We start from the raw sequence: 16029 nt of genomic DNA, 5'->3' as shown, positions 1-16029 counted from the left end.
ATTTCTGCTGTCTTTCCATTATTGTCTGGCTTGCTTGTACAAGGAAAAGTATAATTCCGTAAGTCAAATTAAATTCCACCCAGTGCTCCTGAATGTTTTTGCTCTAAACATTGTTCGATCAAAGGAAATGAACATCTGAAGTGAATGAACAAATGAAGTGTATTTGCATAGAGGAAGCTTCTCTGGATTGGAATTTCAGCCATGCCCCTCGTCCTCAGTGTTCTGATCAGAAGAGTTCATGCTAAGTCATCACTGTGCTGTTGTTTGTATGCAGGTACCATGTTCTTTGTAGATGAGGGTTTGTCAGCAACCCTTACCATTAACCATTTGCTCTCCACCGATCCTGACACTGCAGAAGATGACTTGGAATTCATTTTGGTTTCTTCACCCCAATTTGGCTATCTGGAAAACACACTTCCTTCTGTGGGTTTTGAAAAGAGCAATATGGGCATAAGTATAGGTAAGTGAAGATTTTATGACCGGCAGTGACCTATGTTTAAGGATATGATTCGCCAAATCGAGCATAATAACTGGGTTTGGTCTTTAAAAAATATTCACGGCACTGAATTCATTCAAGTCATTTTTATTATAGTAGCTGATACTTTCAACTCTTTTTATGTTTCATTTTTATTTTCATTCTTTCCCATGCATATGAGTTTACTTCAAAATTAATGGAATTTTCACTTATAAAAAAGAAAAAATAATAAATACTGAAGAGATACTATGTTTAAAGGCTCTTTGCAACAGAATATTATGATAGAATGGATCTGGTGATGGGGCTGGTGTTGTGGCACATCAGGTTAAGCCACCACCTCGACACCAGCATCCTATATGAGCATGGATTCAAGTCCTGGCTGCTCCATTTTCCATCCAATTCCTTGGTAATGTACCTGGGAAAGCAATGGAATAGGGCCCAAATCCTTGGGCCTCTGCACCCATGTGGACAATCTGAATGGAGTTCCAGACTCGTGGCTTCTTTTTTACTTATTTGAAAGGCAGAGTTACAGAGAGGGAGAGACAGAGAGAGATCTGTCATCTACTGGCTTATCCCCCAAATGGCCACAGTGGCTGGGGTTGGGCTAGGCTGAAACCAGGAGCCAGGACCTTCATCTGGGTCTCCCAGGTGGGTGCAGGGGCCCGAACACTGGGGCAATATTCCACTGCTTTTTCCCAGGCCATTAGCAGGGAGGTGGATTGGAGCAACCAAGGATATGAACCGGCACCCATATGGGATGCTGGTGTCAGTATGCCACAATGCTGGGTCCCTAAGTAAATAAATCCTAAAAACAAACAAACAAAATCTGATGGGAGCTCCCAAAATCATTCTTTAAAATTTTGGCATCTTTGATAGATATTGCTGGAAAAGGTTAGGAAATATACGATGAGTATATCAGAGAGAGAACAGCTGATACTGATTTATTAATTTTGAAACCTACATATGTCCCAGTTATTTATAGCTACTGCATGTCAGGCAAAAACAACACAACAGAGACAAAAACAGAAATCCAAAAGAAAATCTTTCAAGAACAACACTTTAGAAATAAAAGATTCTCCAAGACCCTTGGAAACCTATCTATCTTATATATAAGAGAGACTGGATTTAAGATTAATTGAATTAAAGTCACCCAGTTTGTCCAGTGACTTCATACGCAACTTATAGAATTTTTCTTTTGACTTTGGTATGTCAAAATATCAAAACAATGGGCCAATTAATTGCACTCAACCCAGCCAATTGCTTGATGTGTGCCTGTCAAGTGGGCCGATGACTGGTTGACTCTTCCTTTGACGTGGTCACTTCTTCCTTTCCTACTGAAGCATGACAAGGATTGTTCGTGCAGAAACAGTGTTTAACAGGGACGGGCTGATGTTCATTTCAAGGATCTGAAAAGTGGCCACAGGTCTGTATGCACTATGGTTAATGTTGATCACTGTTCTGTTCTCCTTGCAAATTCCATCTTCCCCTGTGATCCTTGGATGCCTGCTTTCATGTCGGTGGTCAGCGGTTGTTGTAGCCCCTGATAGTCGACATGTAGGTCAACTGCTAAGATCTCTTGATTTGCTGGGAAATATGCTATTATTGGGTTAAGGATTGAGGACCAGTAAACTTGGAAATAACATTTTTCGCGTTTCCTTCTTCCATCTTGGTGTACTCTAGCTTCATTTCAGTGGAAAGACATGAAGGCTTTGCACATTAATTATGTGCAGTCCAGACATCGGAGGATAGAACCAACTGCCGATCAATTTGTGGTGTATGTCACAGATGGAAAGCAACGCTCCTTGGAGATACCATTTTATGTTACAATCAATCCCAGAAATGATGAAGCTCCCGACTTTGTGGTGCAGAATATCACTGTAAGAAACATATCAAAATGTTCTTAGTGTCTCATCACTTTCTGATTTTTATTTTGTCCATTTACATTGGTCCAGGTACACTTTTCACATTAAATTGGTAAAGGATGGGAAAGGCAGTATCCTATAATATGTAATGCAACCACTTGAAAACTATTAATCTAAGAATAATGATGAGGGTAAAGATAATAATAACTACTAACATGTAGCAATTGCATAGATATAAATACTAGGTTGCATATTTACAGGATGGAATATTTACTAGGTTGTAGGTTCCAAGTCCTTTACATGTACTTATATTGAGTCTTTGCAATAGACTTTTAGGATGATGGCATTACTATTCCCATTTTAAATAAGGCAAGATCACAAAGATTGGAAGTTAGGTGGAACATAGTGGATTTTTGCCCATATAATCTTTTTTTAAAATTTATTTGACAGATAGAGAGAGAGACAGAGAGAAAGGTCTTCTTGCTGTGGGTTCACCCCACAAATGGCTGCTACGGCCGGAGCTACACCAATCTGAAGCTAGGAGCCAGGTGCCTCCTCCTGGTCTCCCATGTGGGTGCAGGAGCCCAAGCACTTGGGCCATCCTCCACTGCCTTCCTGGGCCACAGCAGAGAGCTGGACTGGAAGTGGAACAACTGGGACTAGAATTCGGCGCCCATATGGGATGCAGGTGCCACAGGCGGAGGATTAACCAAGTGAGCCACAGCGCCAGCCCCGCCCATATAGTCTTATTACATACCGTTCCTTCTTAACCAAAGCTACAATGGCAAGTATTCTTAATTCACAAATTTCAGGATCTTGTAAAATATAACTATTTGTAAAACACATATGAGCTGAAAAATATAAGCTATTCTTTTTATGTAGTTTTAAACATGTTTCTATACAATTACTTTTGGGAAAAATTATATGTAGTATATATTATATAGTTAAATGACCCTTAATATTATTACTTAGATAATACTTGTTGATTTTAGAAAGTAAAAACTAGGCCAGCCCTGCGGCTCACTAGGCTAATCCTCCGCCTGCGGTGCCGGCACCCCGGGGTTCTAGTCCTGATCGGGGCGCCGGATTCTGTCCCTGTTGCCCCTCCTCCAGGCCAGCTCTCTGCTGTGGCCCGGGAGTGCAGTGGAGGATGGCCCAAGCGCTTGGGCCCTGCACCCACATGGGAGACCAGGAGGAAGCACGTGGCTCCTGGCTTTGGATCAACGAAGCGCCGGCCACAGCATCCATTTGGGGGGTGAACCAATGGAAAAGGAAGACCTTTCTCTCTGTCTCTCTCTCTCACTATCTAACTCTGCCTGTCAAAAAAAAAAAAAAAAAGTAAAAACTAAATTATTAAAATAAATAAATAAAATCTAACGTAGATAATCATGCAAAGCAGACTCGGAAATTCTCCCTCTCCAAAAACCATTACTACTTGTCACTCCCCAGTGACAGAGTTTGCGGTATAATTCATTACACATGAAGGATTTGTTCACATGGCAGCGATGTTTGTGTGCTATGATTTTTCTGTATGTTTTTAATTTAAAAATAATGGATCAGATTTTATGTACTACTACATATGTATATATGGAAGTCTTTTCATATCAGTATGTAATTCTTTTTTTAAAAAAGATTTTAATATTTTTTTCAAAGGCAGAGTTACAGAGAGGCAGAGGCAGAGAGAGAGAGAGAGAGAGGTCTTCCATCTGCTGGTTCACTCCCCAAATGGCAGCAATAGCCAGAGCTGTGTAGATCTGAAGCCAGGAGTCAAGAGCTTCCTCTGGGTTTCCCACATGGGTGCAGGGGCCCAAGGACTTGGGCCATCTTCTACTGCTTTTCCAGGCCATAGCAGAGAGCTGGATTGGACGTGGAGCAGCCAGGGCTTGAATTGGTACCCATATGGGATGCTGGCACTACAGGCAGTGGCTTTTACCTGCTACACCTCAGCGCTGGCCCCCAGTGTGTAATTATTTTTAAACAATACTATTTTATGTGTGGTTACTTAATTCAGACATATGTATAACAAATTCTGATTCATTGGCATGAGGCCAGGCTTTGTGATCAGAGGGAATTAAGTGTCATTTCGATGAGTTTGTAGGGTATTTGGCAAGCCACTTCTCCCCATGCTTCTGTTTCCTCATCTGCAAAATGTTCAGCAAATCTTCTTTAAGGGGTAACCATGATGATCAAGATGAATGGTACAGAAGAGACCCTTCATACATGTGTGTCGGGTGGGCATTTAGAGTAGTGGTTAAGCTGCTGGTTAGGACACCTAGATCTCATATTGCAGCACCTAGGTTCAAATCTGGCTCTGCTCTCAATTCTAGGTTCCTGCTAAGTTACATCCTGTGAGGCAGCAGGTGATGGATTAATGGATCAAGTAGTTGGGTCCCTGCCATCCATATAGAATCCTGGATTCTGATCCTGGCTCCTGGCTTTGTTGTAGCTCAACCCCAACCATTGCAGGAATTTAGGGAGTGAACAAGTGGATGGGAAATCAATCTCTCTCTCTCTCTCTCTCTCCCTCCCTCCCCTTCTCCCCTCCCTCTCTCTCTCCTCACCTGTCTCTTTGCATCTCAAAAATTTTTTAAAATAGGTGTTATTGCTGTTTTCACTAGTGTGTTGATCTTTTTTATGATATGGAACAAAGCAAATATTAGCAATTTAGAGACCATTATTTTGTTATATCTTTTACTAAAAATCAAATTCTAAATGCTAAGTCTTTATCTAATTTTAATTTTCTACTGAATCTTACTGGCATGTGAGAATAAACACGAAAGTTAAGAGTCAGCCTTGCCTTTCCTCTTCTGTTGGCACATGGGTTTCTCTGGAGAGCCCTTCAGTAATATCAGAGAAAAAAAATGCATTTATGATTCCTTCTGTAGCTATGTCTGTTGTCTAGGGCTGGGACTTCTAAAATAATTGGGCCGCTGGGAGGTTATCCCTTGCTCTTCTCTGGAAGTTATCATGCTCTGAATCTGGGCATTCCCCCGCGGAAGCTGCTGGAGAGTAACAAATAGGCAGCCCTGTGTGCTCTCCGCACAGCCCATTTTAACCTTTACGGGATTTTTTTCAATAGCTGTATTTTGCTTTCTTGTAAGAACAGGAATTTATTTTGTAGTACTTTTTTTTTGCAGTTATACTGCAAAAAAAGATTTAAGGTTTTAGTTTAGATTATTAGAATCCATTTCAAACCTATCTACTACAAAGTTTCTGCATTTTATATACATTGATTTCTAAACACTTTGATGTAATCTCAACAGGCAATTCAACCTGTGCCAAAGAATCCCATTTTTTTTTTTTTTAATAAAGTTTCCCAATAATTGAGGCAGCCCTTAGCCTAGTGGTTAAGATACTCACTAACAGCCAGCGCCGCGGCTCACTAGGCTAATCCTTCGCCTTGTGGCGCCGGCACACCAGGTTCTAGTCCCGGTCGGGGCGCTGGATTCTGTCCCAGTTGCCCCTCTTCCAGGCCAGCTCTCTGCTATGGCCTGGGAGTGCAGTGGAGGATGGCCCAAGTGCTTGGGCCCTGCACCCCATGGGAGACCAGGAGAAACACCTGGCTCCTGGCTTCGGATCAGCTCAATGCGCCGGCCGCAGCGCGCCGGCCGCAGCGGCCGTTGGAGGGTGAACCAACGGCAAAGGAAGACCTTTCTCTCTGTCTCTCTCTCTCACTGTCCACTCTGCCTGTCAAAAAGTAAAAAAATTTAAAAATTTTAAAAAAATTAAAAAAAAAAAAAGATACTCACTAACATGCCTGCATACTACATCAAAGTGTCTGGATTCAAGGTCGAGCTGTGGCTCCTGTTTCCAGCAGACAAACCCTGGGAAGCAGTGGCAATGGTTCAAATGACTGGGTTCCTGCCGCTCATGTAGAAATCTGGATTGAGTTCCCAGTTCCCAGCTGCCAGCTTCAGCCCAGTCGAGCCATGGCTATCGTGGTTATTTTCATAGTGAACCAGCAGATGAGAGTTGTGTGCCTCTCAAATAAATACATTTTAAAGAATACCCCAGTAATCTCATGAATTGATTTACCTTTTTTTAAAAGAGATTTATATATTAGAGCCGGCGCCGCGGCGCACTAGGCTAATCCTCCACCTAGCGGCGCCGGCACACGGGGTTCTAGTCCCGGTTGGGGCACCGGATTCTGTCCCGGTTGCCCCTCTTCCAGGCCAGCTCTCTGCTGTGGCCTGGGAGTGCAGTGGAGGATGGCCCAGGTGCTTGGGCCCTGCACCCCATGGGAGACCAGGAGAAGTACCTGGCTCCTGCCATCGGATCAGCACAGTGCGCTGGCTGCAGCGCACTGGCCACGGCGGCCATTGGAGGGTGAACCAACGGAAAAGGAAGACCTTTCTCTCTGTCTCTCTCTCACTGTCCACTCGTGCCTGTCAAAAAAAAAAAAAAAAAAGAGAGAGAGATTTATATATTTGATAGAAAGAGTTACAGACACAGGGAGGGAGAGAGAGAGAGAGGTCTTCCATCTGCTGGTTCACTCCCCAAATGGCCACTTTGGCAAGAGCTGGGCCCATCCAAAGCCAGGAATCAGGAGCTTCTTCCTGGTCTCCCACACAGGTGCAGGGACCCAACCACTTGGGCCATCTTCTAGTTTCCCAGGCACACTAGCAGGGAGCTGGATTTGAAGCCAGGTCTTGAACTTGCACCCATATGGGATGCTGGAACTGTGGGCAGAGGCTTAACCTACTATGACACAGTGCTGGCCCCTGAATTTACCTTCTCATTAGCTGGAAACATTGACATACAGTGAGGCAGAGGGGAGAAAGGCTTTATAGTCAAGCTCTATGAAGAAGGAAAATTACAACATGTTTTTAAGTTCCTTTAGTAAAATTCTTAAGAAAAAGTCAAGTGACCATTGAAGATGATTTCTTTTAACTTTTATTTGGCAAGTATAAATTTCCAAAGTACAGCTTATGGATTACAATGGCTTTTCCCCCCCCATAACTTCCCTCCCACCCGTAACCCTCCCCTCTCCCGCACCCTCTCCCATTCCATTCACATCAAGATTCATTTTCAATTATCTTTATATACAGAAGATCAATTTAGTATATATTAAGTAAAGATTTCAACAGTTTGCACCCACACAGAAACACAAAGTGTAAAGTACTGTTTGAGTACTAGCTATACCATTCATTCACATTGGACAACACATTAAGGACAGAGATCCTACATGAGGAGTAAGTACACAGTGACTCCTGTTGTTGACTTAACAATTTGACACTCTTATTTATGGCGTCAGTAATCTCCCTGGGCTCTAGTCATGAGTTGCCAAGGCTATGGAAGCCTTTTGAGTTTGCCGACTCCGACCTTATTGAGTCAAGGTCGCAGTCAAAGTGGAAATTCTCTCCTCCCTTCAGAGAAAGGTACCTCCTTCTTTGATGGCCCGTTTTTTCTACTGGGTCTCACTCGCAGAGATCTTTCATTTAGCTCCTTTTTTTTTGCCAGAGTGACTTGGCTTTCCATGCCTAAAATACTCTCATGGGCTCTTCAGCCAGATCCGAATGCCTTTAGGGCTGATTCTGAGGCCAGAGTGCTGTTTAGGACATCTGCCATTTATGGGTCTGCTGTGTATCCCTCTTCCCATGTTGGATCGTTCTCTCCCTTTTTTATTCATCAGTTAGTATTAGCAGACACTAGTCTTGTTTGTGTGATCCCTTTGACTCTTAGACCTATCAGTGTGATCAATTGTGAACTGAAATTGATCACTTGGACTAGTGAGATGGCATTGGTACATGCCACCTTGATGGGATTGAATTGGGATCCCCTGGCATATTTCTAACTCCACCATTTGGGGCAAGTCAGCTTGAGCATGTCCCAAATTGTACATCTCCTCCCTCTCTTATTCCCACTCTTATATTTAATGGAGATCACTTTTCAGTTAAATTTAAACACCTAAGAATCATTGTGTGTTAATTAAAGAGTTCAACCAATAGTATTAAGTAGAACAAAAGAAATGCTAAAAGGGATAAAGTATTAAGTTGTACATCAACAGGACAAGAGCCGATCAAGTCACTGTTTCTCATAGTGTCCATTTCACTTCACCGGTTTCCTTTTTGGGGCTCAGTTAGTTGTCACTGATCAGGGAGAACATATATGCACTCTACAGAATACTATACAGCAGTTAAAAAAAAAAGAAATCCGGTCATTTGCAACAAAATGGAGGAATCTGGAACACGTCAAGCTGAGTGAAATAAGCCAGTCCCAGAGGGACAAATATCAAAAAGATGATTTCATAAGTATATTGTTGTGACTTCAACTAGGATGCCCCCTTATTTCTTAGGAAGAACAGCCAGGTAAAAGGAAATCAGTGCTTTTTTGGCCCTGGTTTTATAGATGGTGAGCGGTTCTTTCTGCAATTTCAGTAAAGAATGTTTGCAGGAGGGCTCCCTTCCAAGTCAATAAGAGAGGCTGAAAAGAGAGCATGTTCTCCCAAATCTAAGCCAGATGTATCTTGCCAGGCTTGAGGGGGCTCTCAGCCATGAAGGTGTCCTGATTGTGTCCACCCTGTTGTGCTTCTTGCCCGTAGATAAGTAGCATCACCGGGCTTTTCTTCCTTGCATTGCAGCTGTTGATAGACAGACATTCACAGTTTCCTGATTTTGCTTGCTGAGAATATCTGTTTCCCACAGTGTGGAGAGCAGCAACATTGCAGATTTCCAGAAAGCACACAAAGAATTTGTACACCCTGTTATTTACACCCTGCTATATTTCCAAATAGGAAACAGATATTTCTTTGTCTGTCTTCCCTACGAGGAAAAAAATAAGATCAAGACAGATAAGTGCCATATTGTCAAGTTCTAAGTAACTCAACCCTACATGAAATGATAAAATTTCAGCTGTCTGTGTGCATAAAATGTACAAAGCCTAAAGTGGGAGGTGGGGGAGGGTAGTTCAGGAAAACTGGAGGACTAGGCAGAGATGAGGGACTCAGAATGAAATTATATACTGCCATGCACCCAGAGGAATCCTTGTCACTCATTCGTGACTGCAGTAGAAGTACAGAAGTTCTTACTGCAATAACAGAATAAAAATATGCCCAATATAACCCAGTGTGTGTAGCAGGCATTTGTGCCACTTCCAACGCAGTTAGAACATAAGAAACGTGGAAGTGATGAGATCTGGGAGGTTAAACAAACACATTGGTAACTGAAGGTGAAAGTTCTAGATTTGATTTCACAACTGAAATTTTGCCACTTCCAGAAAGAACCATCTTTTGGGTTGCCTTTTTTGTTAACATTTGAACGATGACCAACAACACATGGCTTTAAAATCTCATGTGCTTTGTCTTTAATGGAAATAAAGTGCTTTGAAATTTTCAGAAAATATGTGAAGGAAATGATAGGTTTGTTTTTTCTTTTATGTTCCTGTTAAACCAGCGAATTCTTTTTAGGACTCGTTCTATTACAAATCTCATGGAACACTTGAAATAGGATATCTTCAATTCATTTTTTAATGCAGTTTGCCATCAGGAAGACAGGTTCTCTTTGACTCACAGCTGACTTTTCTGACTTGTTCTGGTTCAGGTGTGTGAAGGTCAGAGGAAAGAGCTGGACTCTTCCATCATCCATGCTGCTGACCTGGACATTCCTGAGGACCTCCTACTGCTCAGCATCGTACGCAAACCACATCACGGCCTCCTCATCAGTGAGGTGTTCAGCAAGGACTTCCCTCAGAAGAAGCAGCCAGCCAACCCTCACCAGAAGCATGAACCTGTTTACAACTTTTCCATGGAACTTCTAAGGAATGGTATATCATGGTCCACCTCTGTTCATTTAGTAGTGATGATTTAATAATTTGGGATGGGCCTTTGGCATAGAGGATAAGACACTGCTTGGGACACCCACATCTCATCTTGCAGTGCCTGGGTTCAAGCCCTGTTTCCATTTCTGACTTCAGCTTCTTGCTAATTTGTACCCTGGGAGGCAGCTTAAGTAGTTGGTTCCCTGCCATCCATGTGGGGAACCTGGATTGAGTTCTTGGATCCTGGCTTCAGCCTAGCCCAGTAACACTGTTTTGGGCATTTGGAGAGTGAATCAATGAATGGGTGATATCTCTCTGTCTTGTCCCTCTGCCTTTCACAAATATGCAGAGTCTAAAAACATTGAACTCATAGAAGGCAAGAGTGGAATAGTGGATACCAGAAGTTGGTTGCTAGGAAGGTTGGGTAGATTCTATATCTATTCCCTGGTTCACTTCTTTTATTTATTTATTTATTTATTTATTTTTATTTTTTATTTTTTTTACAGGCAGAGTGGACAGTGAGAGAGACAGAGAGAAAGGTCTTCCTTCGCCGTTGGTTCACCCTCCAATGGCTGCCATGGCCGGCGCGCTGCGGCCGGCGCACCACGCTGATCCGATGGCAGGAGCCAGGTACTTCTCCTGGTCTCCCATGGGGTGCAGGGCCCAAGTTCTTGGGCCATCCTCCACTGCACTCCCTGGCCACAGCAGAGGGCTGGCCTGGAAGAGGGGCAACCGGGACAGAATCCGGTGCCCCGACCGGGACTAGAACCTGGTGTGCCGGCGCTGCAAGGCGGAGGATTAGCCTAGTGAGCCGTGGCGCCAGCCCCTGGTTTACTTCTAAAATGCCCACAGGGTTGGGGCAGGCCAAAGCTAGGAGCCCAGAACTCAGTCTGGGTATACCTCGTGGGTGACAAGAATTTGATACTTGAGCCATCACCTGCTGTCTTGTAGGATGTGCTGGAATTGTCTAGCTGTATCAAGCAGTGTCTTAACCATTGTACCATATACACACCCTTGGGAGTAGATTTTAGTGTTCTCACTCCCAAAAAATATAATCACTAAGTGAAGTAATGCTTGTTAGTTAGTTTTAACCATCTAACAAGCAAATAGAAATCAAAACATCATGGTGTATTTCATATTGTTTTTATTTGGTAATTAAAAATATTTAGTACAGAAAAGATAATAAGAAATCAAAGAGACAATGGAAAAGATAGCATTCACCTCCTTTATTAAGTTATCCCTCTGGAGTTACCTACTTACTGGCTCTGGATTTAGGAAGAGATGAAGCCCCAGCTAGAGATAGCAAATAATTGAAAAGGCACTAACACTTTTTTTTATTTATAGTACTATTAAAAGTGATGTTTGTGGTTTCTGATATTTCCAACTCAAGTTTTTAATGTCATAATAAGAAAATCCTTTTAAAACTATTGAGATTATAGGACTAAATTTTAAGAGAATCACCTGCCAGAATTTCCACAGTTGAAACAAATACAGAATCACATTTAACAGCGCATTATTCTCTGAGGGAGTAATTTGCCTTTTAGAGAAATGACACATTGGAATGATAGTCTGAATTATTTTTTAATCGCTGTTTAAAAATTATTTTATCTAATTTTTCACAAGTAAAATATTTTAGGGCGCCAATGTTGTGGCACAACAGATAAAGTCGCTACTTGAAACACATATCAGAGTGCTGGATTGAGTCCCTACTGCTCCTCTTCTGATCCGGCTCCCTGCTAACGTGCCTGGAAAAGCAGCAGAGTACTTGGGCCTGTGCCAACCATGTGGGAGGCCCTTGTGGAGTTCCTGGTGCAGCCCTGGCTCTTGTGGTCATTGGGGAGTGAACTAACAGATAAAAGATCTCTCTCTCTCTCACCCTCTCTCTGCCCCTCTCTTTTGTTATCTTTCCCTCTCTCATTCCCTCCTTCCCTGTCTCTGTCACACTGCCTTTCAAATAAATAAATTTTTTTAACTTTTATTTAATGAATATAAATTTCCAAAGTACAGCTTATGCATTACAATGGCTTCCCCCTCCATAACTTCCCGCCCACCTGCAACCCTCCCCTTTCCCGCTCCCTCCCCCCTTCCATTCACATCAAGATTCATTTTCAATTCTCTTTATATACAGAAGATCAGTTTAGCATATATTAAGTAAAGATTTCAACAGTTTGCACCCACATAGAAACACAAAGTGAAAAATACTGTTTGAGTACTAGTTATAGCATTAAATCACAATGTACAGCACATTAAGGACAGAAATCCTACATGAGGAGTAAGTGCACAAGTGACTCCTGTTGTTGACTTAACAAATTGACACTCTTGTTTATAGCATCAGTAATCACCCTAGGCTCTTGTCATGAGTTGCCAAGGCTATGGAAGCCTTTTGAGTTCACCGACTCTGATCATATTTAGACAAGGTCATAGTCAAAGTGGAAGTTCTCTCCTCCCTTCAGAGAAAGGTACCTCCTTCTTTGATGACCTGTTCTTTCCACTGAGATCTTTCACTTAGGTGTTGTTTGTGTTTTTTTTTTTTTTTTTTGCCAGAGTGTCTTGGCTTTCCATGCCTGAAGTACTCTCATGGGCTTTTCAGCCAGATCTGCATGCCTTAAGGGCTGATTCCGAGGCTAGAGTGCTGTTTAGGACATCTGCCATTCTATGAGTCTGCTGTGTATCTCACTTCCCATGTTGGATGGTTCTCTCCCTTTTTTATTCTATCAGCTAGTATTTGCAGACACTAGTCTTGTTATGTGCTCCCTTTGGCTCTTAGTCCTATCATTATGATCAATTGTGAATAGAAATTGATCACTGGGACTAGTGAGATGGCATTGGTACATGCCACCTTGATGGGATTGAATTGGAATCCCCTGGTATGAATTTTTAAGAAAAAAAAATACTTTTAAAAACTTGAGAGAAGTGTACAGTTCTTATGTGTTACCTGTTCTTCATTTCCTTCTTTCTCTTCCTTTTTTTTTTTTAAGATTTATTTTATTTGAAAGGCAGAGTTTTGGAGAGAGAGGCAGAGAGAGAGAGAGATCCTTCCATCTGCTGGTTCAATCCCCAAATGGCTGCAATAGCCAGGGCAGGGCCAGGCTGATGCCAGAAGCCAGGACTTCATCTGGGTCTCCCACTGGTGCAGGGGCCCAAGCACTTGGGCCATCATCCACTGCTTTCCCAGGCGTGTCAGTAGGGAGCTGGGAGCTGGATTGGAAGTGGACCTGATCCAGTGCCCATATGGGATACCAGCATCACAGGTGGTGGCTTTACTAGCTACACCAGAATGCGGGCCTCTCTCCTTCTTTCTTCATGTGTGTGTTTTCTCCAGCCTAGAAGGTCTATCCTCTCCTTCTGCAGGTCAGCTGGGGGACAGCACCTTCAGAACGCGGCTCTCTCTTAGCTTCCCCTCGGAGACCACCCAGCTCCTCCAAACCATGCCTTCTCTGGGCTGGCTTCATCTTGGCACTTGTTCAACATTTTTGTACTTTGTCTTTGAATTGTGTTTACCCCAATAAAATGTAAATCTCTGCCCCGAAATTTATTTTACATACTTGCATAAATGTCATCTTATTTCTGAATTAGAAAAAGCTAATTCACATATTTCTATTTTAGTGAATCCAACAAAATAATTCTGGAGCTTAAATGATAACAACCAAATCAGTATCCACATGCTGTAAATAATAGATATTTTATTATAAATATGTTTTTTCCAAATTTAAGACAAAAGGAAATAATTATAATTTTAGTCAAAAATATTTTTTAAAAACATTTGCTAGTTATTATCAAGGTAAGCACATATTACATGTTCATTGTGTAAATTTTGGACTCCAGATATTTTGAAGAAAAACTAAAAATTTTTCATATTGCTTTTTATGATTTATCTTATTTACTTATTTGAAAGAATCTCCAACATGGGTGGCAAAGGCCCAAGCACTTGGGCTATCTACTACTATTTTCTCTAGCATATTAGCAGGAAGCTGGATCAGGAGTAACTTGGACTTGAACTGGTGCTCATATGGGATGCCAGTATTGAAGGCAATAGCTTAACCTGCTATGCCACTATATTGACTCCATAAGTTAGTTTTTTAAATAAAATATTTAATTTAAATTTCTTAAAATTTAATTGTAACTTAAATTTTTAATTTTAAAATATTTAACTTTTTAATCAAGCATTTAAATTTTTTAAATTTAATTTAAATTACAATTTTAAGTTTAATTTAAAATTTGTTTAAATAAAAATTTAATTTAAAATTCAAAAATTCAAAACAATTTTTTGAAAATCAGAATAACAGAGACAGAGACAGAGAGAGATTGGCTGTTCACTGCAACAGCCAGTACTGGACCAGGGCAAAGCAAAGAGTCAGGAGCTTCTTCCAGGTCTCCCACATGGGTGACAGGAACCACAGCACTTAGGCCATCCTCTGCTGCTTTCCCAGGTGCATTAGCAGGGACCTGGATTGGAGGCAGAGCACCCAGGACTTGAACTGGTACTCATATGGGATGCTGGCATTGCAGGCAGCAGCCTTACCTGCTACACCACAAATCAGCCCTATAAATTAGCTTTTATGTTAATATTTTGATTATATTCTCAGAGATTATATGTTTACTTATATTTTAGTTTAGTTCACCTAGGGCTACACTTAATTCTTTTTTTTTAAGATTTATTCATTTATTTGAAAGAGTTACACAAAGAGAAAAGGAGAGGCAGAGAAAGAAAGAGAGGTCTTCCATCCTCTAGTTCACCCCCCAAATGGCGGCAACAGCCAGAGCTGCACCGATCCGTAGCCTGGAGCTTCTTCTGGGTCTTCCACATGGGTGAAGGAGCTCAAGGACTTGGGCCATCTTCTGCTGCTTTCCCAGACCATAGCAAAGAGCTGGATTGGAAGAGGAGCAGCCAGGACTTGAACTGGCACCCATATGGGATGCTGGCACTTCAGGCCAGGGCATCCTAACCACTAGAACAAATACCTGTTCCTGGCTACATTTTTTTTCCCACTTAGTTTTCTAATTTTATTAAGATATCTGGGTCAAGAAACAATGGTAGCTATTGTTATTTCACATCTAAATTTAAAATGTACAATTTACACTATTTTATAATCACATACATATTTCCTTAAGAATCAACAAATATTGAATATACATATACTGAATTTCCAACTGTTTGTTTTAAAAAATAGAATCATGTGCCACAAACATATTAATATACTTAGCACAATAACAGTACTCAGTACCACTAAATGATTATGTCATTAAGATTCTGAAAAAAAAATGATTTCCCATTTTACTTATGATTCTTCCAACATTTATTTTCACAAAAGTAACAAAAATACACATAAGGAGGAAAAAAGTTATCCATATGATACAAAAGTGCCAGCTTACTTATTTGATCTCATAAAATCTTTTCCACAGAAGTGTGCTTGCTCCTTGAAATTCCTTTATAGCATTTTCTTAGATCTTATAATTCCTTGAACTCTGTAGTAACACAATTTGTTTTTAGTTTGTCTATGTTTGTGTCCATATTTTAACCTTCTCTGTCAAAGTTATGTTTTGCTAGGTCATCATCAGGCATCTAAGATTGTAACCCAATGACTTTATAGTTAAGTACTGTACTCACATCATGTAAAGACCAGCACAGGCAGCAGCATTTATTTAATTGGTAGCCACTGAATATTAAGTATAGCCATATGTGCAACATATATTGATTGAAAAGCCCTAAAAGGTCTCCCAGAATTTAAATATCCCTTTCTTTTCTGATCTGCTGAGACAAAATATTTTTAAATACTTCTACCTTCCCTCAAACTAACCTTTCAGAACTTTCTACTGAGTGATTTTAGGGTCTATGTACTGCAGATAACCTCTGCCCTGGCTACATTTTTTAAAAACAATGTATTCTTGCCAGCGCCGTGGCTCACTAGGCTAATCCTCTGCCTGTGGCGCAGGCAC

The 16029-nt window shown here is 41.4% G+C and overlaps 1 protein-coding gene across 7 annotated transcripts in view; it reads left to right on the top strand.

Annotated features, from left to right (window-relative positions):
* Positions 1–16029, top strand: part of FREM1 (FRAS1 related extracellular matrix 1) — a 176824-nt gene that overhangs the window by 96030 nt on the left and 64765 nt on the right. For all 7 annotated transcript variants that reach the window (XR_016223537.1, XR_011380085.2, XM_002708087.6 and 4 more), the window contains 3 exons: positions 275–460; positions 2156–2352; positions 9876–10098. Coding sequence is in view for 5 of the 7 variants with exons in the window: in XM_002708087.6 (XP_002708133.3) it covers positions 275–460; positions 2156–2352; positions 9876–10098 (606 nt within the window). In the remaining 2 variants the exon portion in view is untranslated. The remainder of the gene's footprint in view (positions 1–274; positions 461–2155; positions 2353–9875; positions 10099–16029) is intronic.

The sequence above is a fragment of the Oryctolagus cuniculus genome, chromosome 1 (assembly GCF_051225735.1).
Source record: "Oryctolagus cuniculus isolate XC-2025 breed Fujian yellow rabbit chromosome 1, ASM5122573v1, whole genome shotgun sequence".
In the NCBI taxonomy this organism is placed as follows: domain Eukaryota; kingdom Metazoa; phylum Chordata; class Mammalia; order Lagomorpha; family Leporidae; genus Oryctolagus; species Oryctolagus cuniculus.
This window is presented reverse-complemented; position numbering and strand designations above follow the sequence as displayed.